The following is a 20800-nucleotide window of genomic DNA, read 5'->3' as shown; positions in this document are numbered from 1 at the left end:
AATCAGTCTCTTCCAACTGGAAAAATCAACCAGAATGTTTGCTGATTCAGACTCAGCAGATGGACAATAATAAAACATGGAAAAGAAAAAATCTTTAACTGGCTCAACCACCTCACATCCAAACTGAAATCTATTGTTTAATAAAAGATTTAAATATCAAACATAAAAGCTCGTTCTTGAACTTGAAAGTTAAAGTTCCTCCACTTAAGGCCTATTTACAATTTTTATCCAGGGACTTTAAACGCATCACGTATTCCTCATCAGCAGGTAGTTTCCTGAGTTGCTTCCAAGTGACCTCAGTAAAGTAGAAGTACCTCAAAACTCTGCTCAAGTACTTGGGTAAATGTACTTTGTTACCTAACTTATTTATCCACAATCCATTAATGAAGACTTTAATGGCTTTAATTATGTTAATTAATCAACTTCTCATTTCATTAATTGGCTATTAAGATAACTTAATGTAACTAATGCTTTATAAATGTTAATGAATTGGTAATTAATGCCTAATTAATCAGTAATAAGTTGGTCAAACATTTGAGCTGCCTCCTTATGAGTTAAAGGAAAAAGACAAAAGTTAGAGGCTGATAAACTGAAAGAAACAAGCCCAAAAAATATTCTTATTTATGGCTAATTAGTGATAAAGAACCACAATTATTTTTATTAACTATCAATAAGACAATAATTACAGCTTATGAACTAAATAAGATAATAAATCTCGTACATTCTGCAGTACTTCTCCTCTGTTCATCTCTCCCTTCGTTGATACATAAATCACTTCCCCGTCACTCTGGACTCTAACATTAGTCTTAAATGATAAATGTGTTTTCCTGTCTTCACTCAGCTCGAGATAAAAACTCTACTCGTGACGTCTTGATTCCAACGATACCTTCGTCACTGAATTCATTTATTTGTCATCCATCTCTCCACTCTCCACATGGAAACAGTGAGTTGATAATGTGCTGACGGGGTGATGGAGAAGGAAAGATTGAAAATAAAGAGTGGAGTCGGACACGAACGCCTCGTTTCTCCTCAGCTGGAGGCAAAATCATATAAAGATCACATATATTTGAGCATTTCATTTATCAGTCTGTCTGCAAGAAATTAAACTATTCATTTGTTTATTTAACAGGAACAGTGCACATTAAACAACATTTCAGTTTGCACCTAAATGTAAATGAGTTAGCTAGAGAGCTCTTTTCCATCAGTAGTATCAGTACAATACAACAGCAAACACTGTAGTACAACACAGTAAAGCACAGTACTTTACAATACACTAAAGTACATTAACACATTACAAAATTATCTAATGTATACTGTCCATTTTCTAAGACATATCCACTGATATCTACTCACTATTAGAAACTGAAACCTTTTTAAATAATCAATCATCATCAAAACTTATTTCCTTCCATAAATATAAGTAGTTTCTTCATCTAAATTGTAATCTCTCTCTGTGTGTTTTTTGCTCGGTCGTGACGAATCTGCAGAGAAATCCACCAAACTGATTGCTGCACTTTCATGAAGAGGGTCAATCTTCTGATCTAAAGCCACTTAAACAGAAGCACTTCAGCCATGGACGGGTTACTGGTTATTCTGGGCATACTGGGCACCAGAGCCAGAGCTTCTGTTTGAAGCTACTGCAAACAGTTCTTGTTTGGAAGTCACAAAGAGACGAGAAACTAAGACGGAGATGAAAGTATAACAAAGAGAACCAACAAAACAGTCAGACAAATGAAAGAAACAGCAACAGGCTCGTTGTTTATGAACCATGTCCTCCCTCAACCATCACCTAGTTCTCGTTGACTTCATTTACGTCTGGTTCTTGAAGCCCACGTCCCGTCGTCCTTGCCTACTTCCCTTTGTTGTCACCTACTTCCCTTTGTTGTCACCTACTTCCCTTTGTTGTCACCTACTTCCCTTTGTTGTCACCTACTTCCTTACTTGTAAGCCGTGTCCCGTCGTTGTCACCTAGATCCCCTTGACTTTTGCCTACTTCCCATCGTCGTTTCCCAGCTTCCGTTGTTGTAACATACTACCCGTCGCCACCTATGTCCCATCGTTGTCACCTTTCAGTCGTTGTCACCTACGTCCTGTCGTCTTTACTTACTTCCTGTTGTTGTCAACTACGTCTCGTCGCGGTCACCTAGCTCCCGTCGCCTTTGCCTACTTCCTGTCTTGGCACCTACTTCCCGCCATCGTCATCTACTTCTCCTTGTCGTCACCTATGTCTCGTCGTCGTTCCGTACTTCCTTGGCGTCCGCTAGTTACCTTTGTCGTCACCGACTTCACCTTGTTTTCACCTCCTTCCCAACAACGTCACCCATGTCTTGTCGTCGTCACCTACATCCCGTCTTCGTCGCCTTCTTCCTGTCGACGTCCCTTACTTCCCATTGTCCTCACCTACTTCCCGTCATCGACACCTAGATCCCATCAAGGTCACCTACTTCCCATCACCGTTGCCTACTTCCCGCTGGCGTCACCTACTTCCCATGGTTTTCACCTACATCACACCAACCTCACCTGTGTCTTGTCGTCGTCAGCTACTTCCCGTCGCTGTCACCTACGTCATGTCGTCAACATCTATCTCCTGTCGTCATTGGCTAGATCCAGTCGCCCATGTCCTTTTGTCGTCGCCTACGTTCAGTCCTGTTGTCATGGCCTACTTCCTGTCACCACGTACCTCTTATCATACAACTTACATCATGTTATCGACTCCTAAGGGAGAATCAGGTCCCTTTATTTGAAAAAAAACCTAAAAAAAAGGACAATTAGCTTAATTCCCAAAATACCAAACTATTCCTTTAAATGCTGCTGTGACTGGGCCATATAATCTAGTTTACATCTTAATCACAGAGTCAATATTTCAAAATAAAGTTGTATAATCAGCTATGTAATTGATTAGAAGAGCAGAGTGTTTGGTAGTTTGGGGGGGGCTACAGAAATGTGTTGCCCTGAGCCCCCTGACAGGTTAACCCGGCCCTGCATAAATGAAAACATGTTTCTGTTATTAATAAAGGAACATTAAAATGCATCGCAGTCCCCTGCACTTTATGAAGTGCATCACATCTCCTCTGCAGTTTTTCATTCCCTTCCTCATAAAATCCTATAAATAGATTAAATCAGCTCCAGTAAGTTACAAGTGAAGTCATTTCATTATGGTCTGCAGGCTTCTCCTCATTACCTGATCTATAATAATATGGAATCAAAGGCTGTGTGTGTGTGTGTGTGTGTGTGTGTGTGTGTGTGTGTGTGTGTGTGTGTGTGTGTGTGTGTGTGTGTGTGTGTGTGTGTGTGTGTGTGTGAGATGCAGATGTAGGATGTAGGATGTAGGATGTTGACCTAAGTGTTCCAATTATTAGTCGATTCAACAACTGTTTTCGATGATTTATTAAATGTTTTACAACACTTACTGTGAAAAACCAAATGTTCCAGTTCCAGCTTATTAATTGTTGCTTTTTCAGCAGATTGAAAATAGGTTAAATAAGACTTTAAATGAAGTCATTCATTTTTCTTTATTTCTTTTCCTCCATGAGGAACACGTCATGTGGTGAGCTCACATTACAGAGAGAGAGTGTGTGTGTGTGTGTGTGTGTGTGTGTGTGTGTGTGTGTGTGTGTGTGTGTGTGTGTGTGTGTGTGTGTGTGTGTGTGTGTGTGTCGGGCTGCAGCTGAACCACTTGGGTTGTGTTTTTTTTGCGGTGGGTGGAGACTAGAGAGCACCGAGGTCCTCCCCGTCCTCCCCATCCTCCCGTCCTCCCGCAGCGACGCACCCCGTGTGCAATTCGGACTCGGCACCGCGCACCCGTCCCGAGGAGGAGGTGGAGAGGCATCATGGCTACGACTACATGCACGCGTTTCACGGATGAATACCAGCTGTACGAGGAGCTGGGCAAGTAAGACTCTGTGTTTTTCCTGCATGCAAAGTCCAGAGGGATGGATGGATGGATGGATGGATGGATGGAGCATCTGCACATCTGCGGTGATGGATGCAGCTCCATCCTCTTCCAAACTAAACGCACGCCGGTCCTCTCTCCTGCATGATAAAACCTCTATGCATTGCTTTTATTCATGTTTATTTACACTATAATACTTCTTTTTAATGCAGTTAGATTTGTGCATGATTTGTGGCTGCATGCACACTTCTGGGAACCCCCCCCCATCCTCCCTCATCCTCCACTTTCTGCCCCAAAGGCTAATTAGGGACAAACAGGCCTAATATGAGTGAATAGCTGATGTGTCGGCATTAAGCTCCCTCATCATCAGCTGGCTTTAATCACAGTGGCACTCAGCTCAGTGGGGGAGTCACAGAATAATGCTGCTGCTGCTGCTGCTTGATCTGCTGCTTATCTAATGAGGTGTGTCTGGTGATAAAGCAGGAAGAAGTAGAGAGATTTATTGGACGTGCATGCAGACAAATGGAGAGAGACTGAATGGATGGAGTGATGCAGAGTGGACTGAGTGTCTCTGTCAGGTTGTGCGTGGGAAGAGAGGATCTCTCTCTCAGGAACATTTATTCAGCAGTTCAGCGACGTTTCAGCTCCGATGTTGATGCTTCATTTTGAGGTCTTTAGTGGAGGCTGGGATCTCCAGGCCTTCTGTGTGTGTGTGTGTGTGTGTGTGTGTGTGTGTGTGTGTGTGTGTGTGTGTGGGATGTGATAAGTTAAAGACAATAGCGGATGTTGGAGTAAAGCAGCAGCTGCCCTCACTGATAACAGAGACTCATTGCTGTTCTGCTGGTGCTGTCAGTGTTTAGTGTGTGTGTGTGTGTGTGTGTGTGTGTGTGTGTGTGTGTGTGTGTGTGTGTGTGTGTGTGTGTGGGTGTGTGTGTGAGAGATGCAGATGTAGGATGTTGACCTAAGTGTTCCAATTATTAGTCGATTCAACAACTGTTTTCGATGATTTATTAAATGTTTTACAACACTTACTGTGAAAAACCAAATGTTCCAGTTCCAGCTTATTAATTGTTGCTTTTTCAGCAGATTGAAAATAGGTTAAATAAGACTTTAAATGAAGTCATTAATTATTACAAAGACTGGTCTACCAATTAAGCGTAACACTACCACTATAAACCTGCAAAAAAATGTTTTCTTTTGGGTCCAATTAGCGGCAGCAGAAACAACTTCTTAATCACGTTAGTTGCTTGTTGTGGCGTCGTTTTCAGAGAACAAGCTGTAAAAAGACAATTTTGCTCTACTTGCTCTGCAACAAACAGCCGACAGACTCATTTAAAGACCAGCTGGTGAACATTGTGGAGCATTTAGCAGCTAAAGAGACAGATATTTACCTCAGGAGGTGGTGGAGACCAAAAACGGAGCTAAAAAAAGAGAGAAAATATTGGACTTGATTTCATCATTTGGACACAAACCACAGACTGTCCATAAGAAGTGGACGTAACTGTCGTGACGTCACCCATTGGTTTGTGAAGTGCAGTTTGGAAGCCTCCAGTTTGGTATTTTAGTCTACGCCATATCTTTTTTTTTTGCAACCAGAAGAGTCACAAGAGGGTGGAACTAAAGACAACTGATTAAATTTAATAAAACATTTTTAAGTCAACAAAATGTTACAGTTAACTTTCATGAGGTGAAAACACAATGAGAAACGGTTAAAGTTAAAGTTCAAGGATTGGATTTGTTTCTACTCTGATCCTCCTGACTCCAACCTGTCCTTCAGGTAACCGTCATGTCGAAGCCTTTCCTACCACACCAGGCTTCCTCATCATGTAAATGCATGTTGGAGTGCTGGTGAAGAGAGGAGTGTGAGTGTGTGTTTCGTTGCGTAACAATACAGAGGTGAGATAAAATTAGCTCACAGAAATGACAGAGGTGGTTATTTCTGTTTGTCTCTGTTGGGTTTGATGAGCAAACGTGGCCCCAAGAAAAATAAAAGGTACAGTAGTTCTCCTGGAAACGCTGCTTTTTATTCTTCTAGTTCTTGTTGTTTAATGAAGCTCACATCGCTGAGATTATTATAATTAGTGGGTATTGTATGGTATTGAAGATGTTTCATCAGGAGTCTCTGTGTTTGTGTCAGGAGACAACCTCCAGTTCTGAAAAGTGAAGCCAATGCTTCATGTCTCAAAGCTGCATTCTCTCTGCTGTCCACCAGGGGGCGACTCCTCTGGTTGTATAGAAGTCTATGAGAAAATGACTCTACTTCTCTCTTGATTTATTCCCTCAGTAAACATTGTAAACATGAGTTTATGGTCTCAATCTCTAGTTTCAAGTCTTCTTCAATACAGCATGATGTTCATTTAGTAAATGATGCTCCATTTAGAGTCAAACAGACCATAAAGCAGGGGATGCTTTAGGGCGGGGCTACACACTGATTGACAGGTCGACACCAGAGACGTATCCTCCTCAGTCCATATATGGTCACTTCCTGTTTATTTGCTGCAAAAAGCCAAGATGGTGACGGCAAAATCGCAGAAATCGATGCTTCAAAACATCAGCTCAGAAATAGTAGAGACTGAGAAAACAGAAACATTGTGTTGTTTCGAATGCGTCATTTATTTCATTAGTTTATGGCCTTTACTGTCCAACTGATGGATTTAAAGATCCATCCATCACAGATTGCTGAATTACAATTGAAGATTCAGATCATTAATACAAAATATAAATCAACTAATAAATAATAAATAATAAAATGAGCTCCACCTTTACCAGCTGCAACATTAAAGTGATGAACATACAATATTTAAATCTCAAATGGGACATTCTGCAGAAAGAGTACTTTTAAATAAGTATATTTTGATGATCTGAGAACTTCTTCCCCGGCCTCGTGCACATCGTGCACATCGTGCATGCAGATCATGGAGGTTCTGAGAGCAGAGAGCCGATCCGATGCTGACTTGGCTCTTATGTCATCTGATCTGTGGCCTTTTCCTGTCCCCTTGTCTTTGTTTCCCAGGGGAGCCTTTTCAGTGGTGCGTCGCTGTGTCAAACTCTGCACGGGCCAAGAGTACGCCGCCAAAATCATCAACACCAAAAAGCTCTCGGCCAGAGGTGAGAGGAAGACGGTAACATGTGACACACATAAGTGTTTGTGTGAGGAAGCAGTGATGCATCATGGGGGTTTTCATGTGTCTATGTGTCCCAGATCTGAACACTCACATTAGCATATTTTAGCGAGTGTTTGATTCCACGTCTGTTCCTCCTCTGAGAGGGGAAATGATCATGAAGGATGAGGGAAATCTACTCTTTTTTAGAGTAAATTATTATTTATGAGGACAGAAAAACTACGAGTTTGAGTTCAGATTTTCTGCTTCAGATTTTTGAGACAGAAAACACAGACGGTGTCTCCTTTAAAGGTCTATTCGTGGCGTTTTAGACGTTATGTCATTCTGTGTTTTTGTTTATTTTTATCCCGAATATAATACGCTTCAAATACTGTAAAAAACGTCTGAAAATAGCAACAATGATTTGATAAAAGAAGAGAAATCAGATCACAGGAGGGACGATGGCGGCATCAGTCTCACACCACCTTCAGGAACCAGCTTGTCTCCTCTCCACCTGTTTCCTCTTCTTCTCTCCTACGTCTCCTTGCTTCAGCTCCTGTTTAACAGTTTCCCCTCTCCGATTCCTTCCTATAGCCTCCTCTTCTTTCCTGCTCTCCTTTCCTCTCCTCTCTCCTCCTCTCCTCTCTTCTACATTTCTCTCGTTTCCTCTCCTCCTCTCCTCCAGAGTCTCCTTGGCCCATCTCATCTGTATTCCAGGTTTCCTCTACCCTCTTCTCCTTTCTCATCTCTTTTTCTTATTTCTTCTCTTCTCCTCATTACCTTTCATATGGTCTACTCTCCTCTCCCTGTTCCCTTTCCTCTATGTCCCACTGTTTTCCTCCTCTCATTTCCTCTCCTCAGTTCTCCTCTCCTCTTGTTTACTTTCCTTCTTTGTTTCCCCTTTTTCCTTTCCTCTCATCCTTGTTTCTTCTCCTCTTGTTTACTGTCTTTGTCTCCTTATCTCTTTTTATTCCTGTCATTTCTTATCTTACCTCCTTGTTTCCTTCCCTTTCTTGTAACCTCACCTTGTTTCCTCACCTCTCCTCTCGTTTCCTCTCGTTTCCTCTCGTTTCCTCTCGTTTCCTCTCGTTTCCTCTTTTATTACCTCCTCACCTCTACTCTTGTTTCCTTTTCTCCTTTGTTTCCCCTCTTTCGGCTCCCATACTCTCCACTTTTCCTCTCCTCCTCATGTTTCCTGTCTTTGTGCCCGTATCTCCTGTAGCTCCTGTGAATCCTCTCCTCTCTTCTAGTCTCCTCTCAACATCTCAACTCCTCTCCTCTTCTTCTCCCCTTGAAATGTTTACTCTCCTCCTCCTCTCTCTTTTCCCCTAGTTTCCTCTCCTTCCTCGTATCTCCCTCTTATTTCCTCCTCTTTCCTCCTCATCTTTCCGTTCCTCTCCTCTTCTGTCCTTCCTCCTCTTCCTCCTCTCCCATTTCTCCTCTATCTGGAAGGAGAGGTTAAATAGCCATCTGGGAGAGAAGTAGCCCTCGGGCTGATCTCATAGTGTGTGTGTGTGTCCTTGTGTGTGTCATGTCTCCTTGTCCATCACCTTGAGAAAAGTTATCGCTTTAAACTAAAAAGAGTTTTTCATTATGACACATTTGATCTCATTGACACATTTATAAATAATAAAACGTCTACTATCTAAAACTTTATCCTCTTCCTCTTGGTTTGTGTGAATCTGAGACGTTGTTGTTAATCTTCATGTTGCAGATCATCAGAAACTGGAGAGAGAAGCCAGAATCTGCAGACTGCTGAAGCACTCCAACATCGGTGAGACTCTTCTTCTCTCTTTAGTCACGAGGTTATGGAAATTTAACATCGCACATTTCATCACACGTCAACTCAAAGTGATTTACATTCAAAGACAGAATATCAGAATACTGTGAAGACAACAATCTGACCACACATCAATAAAAATATGAAAAGAAAACATGAACACAATCGGCCGATGAGAACAGGAAAGATTTCAGTTTGCTTTTGAACTTGGCTCTTTTTAGGAACTTTTTAGGATCTTTAGGAACGCTTGTCAAAGGTCTCATACAATATGTCATAATATGATTTTCACATAATTGTTTAGTCAATTGACAGATAATCTAACTGGCAACCATTAATAACATAAAACATTTAAATAGGAGTAAAATAAATGAGAGGATAAACCAAAATAGAATGAAACAGATACAAAAATTTTAATAACGATTACAGTTCAGTGCAATACATTAATTAATAAGTTGTCCCAAATTTAATTAAATAGAAAAATAGCTTTTTGTAGCTTGTAATTGTGAGGATGTGATGTTTCTGTAAGTCATACATGACAAATAATAGCATTTGTTGTCTTAATAAAACAACAAACGCCATTTTATTTTGTACAAATGAAATGAGCAGTGAAAACAGTTCAAATGTGAACTAATCCACTTAAATCTACTTGTTGTAGGATCATTTTATTGGTGATTTCAGACCATCTTTGTCCTCTAAATCTTAATAAATAAAGTGTGTACGTTATTACAGTAAATTCTAGATGAAGATGAAAAGGAAAAACAGAACATTTTGACGCCTCTATCTTCCTCTTTGCCCTCCTGCAGTTCGTCTCCATGATAGTATCTCAGAGGAAGGCTTCCACTACCTCCTCTTTGACCTGTGAGTTGTTTTCTCGTTCCTTCCCTCCTTCCCTCTCTTCTTTCTCTACCATACTGTGCTGCTCCCCTTCCTTCATCCTCCTCCTCCCTCACCTCCCCTGGGCCTTCATTACCCCTCTCTCTTTCTTCAATCCTTGCTGCATCTATCTCCTTCTTCATATCCGCATTCCTTCTTCTTCTTCTCTTCCTCATCCCCTCCTCGCTTCCTAGGCAGTTCCCCCCGTTACATAACAGTCCTCCCCTCCTCCCCTCCTCCCCTCCTCCCCTCCTCCCCTACCTCCATCCTTGCGGCTTCCACACACACACGGATGCAACACTCCCCCGCACTGGAGCCAGTCTCCATGGCAACCCAGTCAGAGTGAATCCTGCAGCCGGGGTTTCCCCTAATGAGGACATCCCCCTCCTATCTCTATGTGTATGTGTGTGTGTGTGTGTGTGTGTGTGTGTGTGTGTGTGTGTGTGTGTGTGTGTGTGTGTGTGTGTGTGTGTGTGTGTGTGTGAAAGAATGTATATATATAATCTTTTTTTTTTAACCTCCATCTTCACGTTTTCTCAGGGTGACAGGAGGAGAGCTGTTTGAGGACATCGTGGCAAGAGAGTACTACAGTGAAGCAGACGCCAGGTAAACACCTTCTTCTTCTTCTTCTTCTTCTTCTTCTTCTTCTTCTTCTTCTTCTTCTTCTTCTTCTTCTTCTTCTTCTTCTTCTTCTTCTTCTTCTTCTTCTTCCCCTCCATGTATCAGTCCTCCAGCAGCCCTCAGAGTTTCGGCTCCTCTCATTAGACAATTTTAGACACATACAGGGCTTTTTTTTTTTTAATGGATAAAACCTCTGCGCTTGTTTTCTGTGAACTGAATTACCAATCGAGGTCGAGGTTGTTTATTCGTATCCCCCCCCACAGAGTCAGAATTTACAGACAGATGGAAACGTACACATGCACAAAACGCAACACACGCCCACGCTGTAGCCGAACCCGCCCCTCAGCCGGAGGTAGACTTAAATCAATTTGACGGAGGAGGCGGTTTGTGGAGGCGAGAGAGAGAAGAAACGACGGGGACCGAAATATTAAAGGGAGGGAAAGAGATGCAGCAAAAAGAAGAATACTGATTTATTTCAGGATGTTTTTGATCCTTTTTAAATATCTTTATTTCCCTTATTTGGCCTTTTTTTAATCACCCTCTTATTATCGTAATCAAGGCTTTTATATTCTCTAATTCTATCAGCATGAAGACATTGGAGCATAAGTTATTCATCAGTTGTCAAGCACATGATAGCATGAGACTTCAAGAGGAAGCACATTTTGTTTTGTGAGTCAGCACACTGTGAATAGTGAACGCAAAATCGAATGCATCTCATGCAGAATAATACAATAAATTACAGGTATTCACTTGATGGATTCATTTACAAAAACAGATATCTCTGTAGGTCGGTTTATTCATTTTAAGAATAGCTTTTATCTGTTTTTGCAAATTAACCCTTTGTAAAAAACACCTAAATAGCACTATTTGTTCTATTTTAATGACTCAAATCATAATTTGCTACACAAGAAAAAGTCTTGTATATAATGTATAATGAAAAAATTAGATTTAGATATACATAAGAAGTGTGTAAAAGCAATAGTATTATTGCCAAAAGTGCAGAGGCGGTAGGCCAGGGTTTTTTTAAGCCGCTTGCTAGCTGCTAATTGTAGCTAGGTGTCTCACTGTCTCAATGTTCCTCTGCTTTAACTTTGTCCACTTGCATCGGCTTTGAATGTTATCCGCCGATTTAATGGCTGATATCAGCAGTGATCAGCCTCATGTGGGTTAAAAAGGCTTGCTACACCTAAAGGAATTCCAGAAAGCCGTTATCATTTATTCACATGGCTGAACATCAATTCCGACCTCTAGTGACCGTAATTATTCAGATGGGAGCATTAAAAAGGTATTGATAACAAGCATTACATTGGCTGATAACACTCTAATTTGTTGTGGTGGCAGTTAAACAAACCTCCAACACTTTAATCGAGCAACAAATCATCGTTTCATTGCGTCATTCATCAAACCAGCTATAAACACACAGTAACATTAAAATATTTATTTTTTACATATCATCCTGTCTTAACCCTTTTTATATGAACAGTTTATTAAACTTTGAAATAGTTTCATTCTTATCTGTCCGATAGAACTCAAGCAGTAGTTTCTTGTGGTGTCCCACAAGGCTCTATTATTGGTCCTCTTCAATTTACTACAGAAGTATTATTATCCTTGCCTTTTCACATTGTATATACATTTAAATGCAGATGATATCATTTTATACACCATGACTCTTCTCTTAATGTTGTTGTTGATCATTTACAGTATACTTGTACATATGCTTATGTTAAAATGCCAACAAAACAAGGTTTTCGCTATTTCTAAGGTCACGGATGTGTATCTTGCCGTCTGCAATCGATTTAGTATGCGTACATCTTGCATGTGTCACTTTACCATAGTGAATGCACTACTACAGCAGATACTCATGATCTGTTAGAAGAAGTGATTTTAAGGATGAACACTCTAATGAACTTGCATGTTATCAATCAAGCTGTAAAAATGCTATTTTGGAAAGGATTTAGTTATTCATTTAAGTAAAGAAAAGCAATTTGAGACAAAAAATTAAACAAAATTGATGTTTGGTGAATTCTATTGAGGCAGGATTTGCTACACTGGCACCAGGACGGCTGTTTGTACTCACACCAGTGGTTCCATATTAATTTTCCAGTTTGAATATAGGGCACATATGCAACACAAAAGAGCCCTGTTAACTGTCTCAATGTATTCAATATCTATGTTTCTTCCTCTGTATTCTTTAGCTCTACCTTTCCTATTTTTTTTGTTTCTCCCGTCTCATCTGCCTTCATTCTCCCTGGTTTCTTTGCATAAATTATGTGTGTGTGTGTGTGTGTGTGTGTGTGTGTGTGTGTGTGTGTGTGTGTGTGTGTGTGTGTGTGTGTGTGTGTGTGTGTGTGTGTGTGTGTGTGTGTGTGTGTGTGTGTGTGTGTCGCTCAATGTGTTTGTGTGTGGGTGTGTGATTAGCATGGCTTGATTACTGTCCAACAGTATCTCACTGACAGTTTCCTCTCTGTACTCCATCTGCACACAGAATCTCTCCATCCTTTCCCTCCTTTCTCCACCCTGTTGAGGAGTAGACTCACCCAAATGACAAAAAAACATATTTTCTCATATTCCAGCCATGTGGAGAGTTCTGGGTTTTTGCGTCCAGGTTTTAAGATACGTGTCTCTCAGATATCTGCTTCAGTCCCAATAATATGGAGTATAAATGGCAGCATTTCTTAATATTAACAGCAAGGTGTCTTTCCACATTAATGTCACCATTATTCTGGTTAATCCCCAGAGACTATTCATTCAGTGTAAAGCAGTTCCAATGTAAACTGTTGGTGAGGTAGAAGTTTATAGCCATGCTAGCAGCACAGCTTTGGGGATTGAATGCCAGTTTGTACAGACAAAATATCTTAAAGTCTATGAAATCAACTGACATGACAGTTTTTACAAAAACTCGTGTTCCCCAGAGGATGAATCCCCCTGACTTCTGCTCGAGCATCACTGTGAGGTTTACGTTTTTGGTTTGGATAGAAATGTCTCACCAACTATTTAATGGATTGGCCATGAAATGCAGTTTATCATTCAGGTTCTCCTTAGGATGAATTGTTGGTGATCCTCTGACTTTTCATCCAGCGCCAACATCAAGACAACATTTTAATTAGTCAAAAATTACAATTACAAAACTGACATTCCCATCAGCCTCAGCTGTATTTTGTGTTTAGTGGTAGAGACCTGTCAATCAGTGTGTAGCCCCGCCCTAAAGCATCCCCTGCTTTATGGTCTGTTTGACTCTAAATGGAGCATCATTTACTAAATGAACATCATGCTGTATTGAAGAAGACTTGAAACTAGAGATTGAGACCATAAACTCATGTTTACAATGTTTACTGAGGGAATAAATCAAGAGAGAAGTAGAGTCATTTTCTCATAGACTTCTATACAACCAGAGGAGTCGCCCCCTGATGACCTCCATTGTTTTGGGATGGCGGCAGGAAATTCAGAGACAAATATCTCAAAACCTGGAAAAATAAAAACCACACTATCTACATAGAAAGTTACAGATATTGTCATTTTGGTGATCCGACCATCTAATCTCTTGTTCCTCTTGTCAGATGTTCCCTTATCGATGTATTACCGTCTTCTATGCTTCCTTTCCTTCCTGTGTTCCCTTCCCTTTTATCTGCTCCCTCACCCTGTCGTTTTGTCTCCACAGTCACTGTATCCATCAGATTCTAGACAGTGTGTCTTACACCCACCAACATGAAATAGTGCACAGGGACCTCAAGGTGTGTGTGTGTGTATGTGTGTGTGTGTCTCATTGTTTTGCATTGCCCTGCACCCTCACGTCAAAGGGTACATGCTTGTTGTTTAACTGTTTTTAATTTCCTGCCTGTGATTTTAAAAAAAATGCCTGTGCTTGCTGTCTGTCAGTCTGACTCTTTGTGTTTTTTTTTTGGCTTTTGGGACTCTTGTTGCACTATTTTAGAACGTCTGAAGTAGAAGTGTGATTTCCTGTGGGCCTCAGCAGACAGAGCAGAGAGAGAGAGAGAGAGAGAGTGGGCATGAAAAAGAGAGAGAGAGCAGAGTTCAGTGGAGTAGCAGCAGCGTCTACTTCAGATGCTCGGAAACCTGCAAGCTTTTTTTCGGCAGAAGCAGTGCTCCTGAATAAATTACACAGGAATGGAAAATATAAAGTGCAGGTTAGACACAGCAGCGTCTCCCACATGGAGCTGCAGCTCACTCCCACACACTGCCTGACTAATCTAGAAAAACAGAAAATAGAAAAACTGCACACCTTCTTTCTGCGTTAGCTCCCAGACAGGTTCCCTCTTAACACTTCCTTTATTATTATTGTGTGTTTGGTGTGAGCGTGCAGAGCGAGAACACTCATGCATGGACTTGACAGTTGAGGGGGGGTGAATGTGCATCAGACTAACCTGCTCCCCCCTCCCCCCCCCACCCCCTCACCCCCTGCTGTTTGCGTGCAGTCATTGCATCCAGCAGATCCTGGAGGCCGTGCTCCACTGCCATCAGATGGGGGTGGTACACAGAGACCTCAAGGTGAGTCACCTGCAGTGTGAGTGTGTGTCTATGTGTGTGTGTGTGTGTGTGTGTGTGTGTGTGTGTGTGTGTGTGTGTGTGTGTGTGTGTGTGTGTGTGTGTTGGGAGGGATGTGTACCACATTGTGAAGGCTGGTAAGTGCTGTATTTAAACCTAGCATGTCCATGCACGTCTGTGCGTCTGATCTATCGATACATGCATGAGTTTGTGCCTTCTTGTTTGTGTTTAAACTAATGTCTGTGCATGCATTTACGGGTTTTTTAACTGAATGTTTGTGAAAGAGCAATTTAACAGCAGCTGGAAATCTTGTTTTTTTTTGTGGTTTAAGCTGCCATCTTGCTGCAGTGATGTAGAAGTGTACATAAGGGTGTGTCGGTACGCCGTGACATCACTGTTGGGTGTGGTTACAGGTGCAACAGACTCGAAACTTTCAGCCTGGTGTTAAGTTACTCTGGAAGTTCATTGAATTAAAAGAGTGATAAGGTTCTCCTAATTACATAAAATCTTAATAAATATAAATATAAAGTAAGGTTTTGCTAGATAAACAAATGATCCAACAAGTAGGATTTTTGACTGACTTTTTAAAGAACATACAAGCTGTGTTTGAACAAAATGAAATTGGATTTATATAATTGATTTATATAAATGCCAAATCAAAGGATGTCACTTTATTATATTATATATAAACTTATTATATGAACAATTAATGAATAGTTTAATAACATAATATAATTTAGTTGTTGATTTAAAGACATTTTGATTACTAGAACGCCTTCCATGAAGTATCTTTAAGGTAAAAACAGTTAATGAATGGTTGATAACACAACAAAAACAATAACAGCAAATTGAAATCAATCAATTTATAGTGTGTTATCATTTTATTAATATATTAATATTTTTGCTGATATAAAATTGGTTATTCTTAAAAGTATTAATTAACTTAAACATAGTAGGACATTATGAACATGTTCAAAAGTGATGCCCTTCAATTATTATTATTAAGAATAAGAATAATTAATTTGAATTAAATGTATATTTAAGAAAAATTCAAGACCTCTATCAAGAAATCATAAATAATTCTAAACCTACCTAAATATTTGTACATATGGGTTTATAATCTTACCTCCTAATCTTACCAATATATACAGTATTTACTGTGGCTTGTTACAATTTGTTCTTGTAGCTGCTTTACAGTGTGCTATAATATGTTAGAAACCATGTATTAATTGCTATTAAACTGTCTATAAAGTAGAATGACATGGTCATAAAACATTTTTTTATTCAAAACGACACTGATATTTTCAGCGTGTAATGTTTGTATTACTTATATGAATTTTCATGAAACATACAGCCTCGGCTCACACAATATTATTGTTTTTTGACTCTGACGTTGTTCTACAGAAGTGAATTAAAGGTTTCCCTCTCAGAGGAGGACGTATATAAAAAGGTGGAGAGGTTGATGTGATGATTTCACTCGTGGAGGTTCATAAAGTTACTGCAAAGGAAAAGACACTGAGATGTTGTCGTTGTTTTCTCGTTAGTTGTTTATGAAACAAGGCTGAAAGATAAAAGTCAGTTATCTATTGTTCTGTAAAGCCAGCAGGAAGATGAATCTCTAATATCTCCAGGATCGATATTTGGTCCCCAGGAAATGTCATGTTCTGTATGTTAGCATATTTATAAAGGACACAACAAAAAAAGGATATTTTATTCCCCAATAAGATATATTTTTCATCTCTTTGTGCTGTTTGCAACGACTCACACCGTTTATTCTTCACATTAATCTCTCTAGACTAAATGTTTATTGTAATAAAGTTTATTTAATGGCGAGATTAGAGCTGCAATGATGAATTAAGTAACCAATTAGTGGATTCTGCATCTGTTCTGATTGTCTATTAATTCTTAAGTAATTTAAAGGGAGGCAAATTTATTTATATACAACAGTTTATACACAAAGGGTTTTCAAATTAATTTACTTGAAACATATATACATATGAAAAGATGATAAACAATATCCTACAAGTCAAAAATGTAGAAGTGAAGTTGTAGAAAACCAGGCTATACTGATATTTAACAACCCATAATAATAATAATAATAATAATAAGGAAAATAATAATTATAATAATAACAAAAACAATAATAATCTACTGTATCTACTTTAAAATATTTTCAACAATTCTTCCTACAATAAAAAAATAACACAACAACAAACACTATAAAATAAATAAATAATAAAACTGACGCTAGCCGCTCTCAACTTTAGCATGCTATCATGCTCACAATGAGTGCAATGCTAGCTGTATCCCCTGTTTCTAGTCTTTATGCTAAGCTAAGCTAATAGCATGCTAGCTGTAGCTTTATATTTACCGCACACCATGAGTATGGTATCAATTTTCTCGTCTTACTCTCAGCAAGAAAGTCAACATATTATTAAACTCATCCTTCAAATCCTGAGTCTTTTCTTCCTGGATTTACATCTTCAGTTGATTACGTGATTTTTTATTTCATAAATAGGTTCCGCCTCCTGTTGAGAAGTCAAGCGTCCTCTAATTGAGTTTCTAAATCAGCCAGCAGAGGGTGACATGATGTCTGTCCTGTAGCTGGAGAGCAACATCCAGCTGTTTTCTGTGGCCTTCAGCATCAGCACTAACTGGTTATAAAACAAGGAGCTGTTTCTCTCTGTGTTTGTCGTGGACTCGTTGGATGTTTGTCAGATTTCTGTTACATCAGCGTCAGAGCAGGAAAGACACGACTGCTGGTTTTCCTCAAGTAAACAAGTGGATGTCCCATCTGCTCGTCTCAGGCCTCTGAGTGTGTGTCTTTGTCTTTGTTTGAGTGTTTGTGTGTGTTTTAGAATATAGTGTTGCCTTGAATGTGTGTGCGCCGCATTCAAAGCTGTTCTTAGTCCTCCAATCTGGGTTTAACTGGTTTCCTTCCAGTGGTCTGTCACACTTTCTTTGCTGTTTATCCCTTAAATTAATTTAAAGTTTAAATCAGAAATCTGAGTGGCCCCCCTTTGGTGTTGCCCCGAACAAAGTCAGAAGTTTATAGGTAGTTGACTTATCAGCATTATGGATTGATTACTGAACAGGCCTAACCGGTACAGTCCTAGTTCTCCTCAAAGAGAACATCTGTAATAAGTGTCAAATTATCTTTCTTGTTGGAAATTCAGTCAAACGACCTCAAAGAGATTAAAGATCCACTAGGAAATGTAAAACAACCACAAATACATTTAAAATGACCAAAAAGTAATGCAAAAAGACTTCAAAGATCGGCAAAATTATCACAAAGAGACTCAAAACTACTACAAAGAGACCTAAAATGACTGAAAAGACACACAAAACAATTACATAGAGGCCTAAAATTACCACAATGAGACTCAAAACAACTACAAAGAGACACAAAATTACCACAAGGAATTACAAAAAAACTGCTATTTATTGATATTACTTCATAGTAGAATTTATAGTTGTTTGTACCCACAATATGAAAACATAGAAAAACAAAGGAGGTGTTTTGCCTTATTGAAAGTTGTTCTGAGATGATGTGTTGAGGAAATGAAACTTGTAAAAGTCACTGACGTCGTTGTGTTTGGTGTTTGTGTCGTTGAACACTCAGCCAGAGAACCTGCTGCTGGCCAGCAAGTGTAAGAACGCAGCGGTGAAGCTGGCCGACTTCGGTCTGGCTATCGAGGTCCAAGGAGACCAGCAGGCTTGGTTCGGTACGTTACACACACACACACACACACACACACACACACACACACACACACACACACACACACGTGCAGTTTACACACAAGGATTTAGTAATTTGGTTAAGTTTGATTCTAAATGGAGACAGACCAAAAGCAGCTTCTTGTTTCCATCTGACAGTTTTGCTGTTTGAAATAATTGAAGTCACTTCCAGATAAAATAAATCCAACTAGCTACCTAGCAAATGTTAATTCAAAAGCTAACTAGCTACCTAGCTATGTTAGTAGTAAATGTACAATATTCACCTCTGAGATGTAGTGGAGTAAAAAGTGAAATACTTACCCTAGTAGCATAGAATTGAAATACTCAAAATACTAGTACCTCAAAATTGTATGTAAGCACAAAACTGAAGTAAATGTACTCTGTTTTTTCCTCCAAATCTTACCAAAAACCTTTTTCCCACAAAAGCTTGTTTGTGTCAAACATTATAATGAAACTAATCTAATGCCTTTTGTTTCTTAATTTAACTTGAATTAATTGTAGACTAACAAGTACTTGTATCCAGAGAATCTCAAATTAGCCCATTATTTTTCTATTAAATAAAATCTGCAGTAACATGTGGCAGTCTGTCTCCATCCTCCTCTTCCTCCTCTCTGTGATGAAGGTCTCTACTGCCTGACAGCTCTGATGTGCAGCAAAACTTCCAAAATATTTGGACACAAAATAACCACAAAGAGACGCAAAACAACTACAGAGACTCATAATGACCAAAAAGAGATGCAAAGTAACTACAAAAAGACGCAAAATTACCAAAAAGAGAAGCAAGAATGATTACAAAGGGTGGTAAATTTACCACAAATAGTCTCAAAATTACTGAAAAGAGGAGCAAAATTACCATAAAGAGACGCAAAACAACTACCAAAAGGCCAAAATTACCAAAAGAGAAGCAAATTTACTACAAATAGTCTCAAAATTACTGAAAAGAGGCACAACATTAGCATAAAGAGACGCAAAACAACTACAAATAGACGTTCATTCATACTGTCATTTATCCTTTTTTTATCAGCGTTCCCTGGTGTCTAAAAACAAGAAGCCTCCTCTTCCTCTAATTTTAGACTCATCTCATCTGATCGACATGACACCTCTTCCTGATCTTTTTGTTTATAGTTTCTTTTTCTTTTCTTAATTCCATTGTGTTCTATTGTTCTATTCAGGAAGCTAACAGGGATGATGACTAATGCTTTTAGGAATCGCTCAGCAGCAACTTCAGTCGGATCGAAACAAAGTGCATGAAACGACTTTCTTATGCTTTCTTTGATGCAGAGCCAAGACGAAGATGTATTAGAGACTCTGCAGCTAAAAGCTCTTGACTTTACATCAAGCTTCATTTTCATAATGCACTCAGTGTAAATTTGCTGCATCACAAATCACCAACATGGAACAAAGAAAAGGAATAAACCTTCAGTCGCCAATTCCCTATAAAATAAATTAAGTTTTCTTCTTGTATTTCGGATATGATTCATCATTGACACATAAGGTGTCACATTAATAACATTTTAATAAAAGACCCCTTTACACTGTCTGAACTTGGGCTTAAAAGTGAGGGAAGGTGCTTCAATGCTTCCTTTCTTATCTCCTTTAGCATAGGAAACACTGGACCATCCTTTACCAAAGGAAAGAACATAATGCCGACCCACAATTCCTTGCGGCAAAAACATTTAATTTGACGCACCATTTGTTCGTCCATGAAAAACAAACAAAATCTTGATTTAACAATTATTTTCATCCATAACTCAAACAATTAACTCATTATTTATCATATAAATTATGACTGCTAGCTTACATTCCTGTTTGTAATTTAAATTCCAACCTTGGTAATAAAGTAATATTTTTCCCGCAGGTGTCAATGTTTAAGATAAAATAATACTTTATTCCACAGCGAGACATTTGCAACAAAAAGCATCAGTTACAAAGTCAATATTAAACAGTAAAGTATCCTCATGGTTTCTCCTTAACGTCTTTCCTTGACCTCATAATGTTCTCCATCTAGGTCAAGGAAAAGTGGTTAGGAAAGGACGTTAGGAGGTCATTTTTGGACTTTTTCGACTGTAGCGAAGGTAATCTGAACAATCGACTTTTAATATTCAGCTAAAATTAATTCAGGAAAAGTGAAATGACAGCAAGTATCAAACAATAAGGGACCTTTTTTCATCACCTAACTTCCTCCTTGATTTCCTCGAGTGTTGTTTTGGCATATGCATGTAAAAGCGTTGTTACAAAACTAATTTATTTACAAGAAACTGGTCCCTGATGTGTGTTTGTGTGTGTTTT

The 20800-nt window shown here is 39.2% G+C and overlaps 1 protein-coding gene across 1 annotated transcript in view; it reads left to right on the top strand.

Annotated features, from left to right (window-relative positions):
- Positions 1-3817: 3817 nt before the first annotated feature.
- The window catches only part of LOC129102112 (calcium/calmodulin-dependent protein kinase type II subunit beta), a 40415-nt gene continuing 23432 nt past the window's right edge, over positions 3818-20800 (top strand). Inside the window, exons 1-7 of the mRNA XM_054612093.1 lie at positions 3818-3892; positions 6906-7000; positions 8708-8767; positions 9577-9631; positions 10187-10252; positions 14701-14773; positions 18393-18495. Coding sequence (XP_054468068.1) covers positions 3831-3892; positions 6906-7000; positions 8708-8767; positions 9577-9631; positions 10187-10252; positions 14701-14773; positions 18393-18495 — 514 coding nt within the window. The 5' untranslated portion in view covers positions 3818-3830. The remainder of the gene's footprint in view (positions 3893-6905; positions 7001-8707; positions 8768-9576; positions 9632-10186; positions 10253-14700; positions 14774-18392; positions 18496-20800) is intronic.

This window comes from Anoplopoma fimbria, chromosome 14, assembly GCF_027596085.1.
Source record: "Anoplopoma fimbria isolate UVic2021 breed Golden Eagle Sablefish chromosome 14, Afim_UVic_2022, whole genome shotgun sequence".
In the NCBI taxonomy this organism is placed as follows: Eukaryota; Metazoa; Chordata; class Actinopteri; order Perciformes; family Anoplopomatidae; genus Anoplopoma; species Anoplopoma fimbria.
This window is presented reverse-complemented; position numbering and strand designations above follow the sequence as displayed.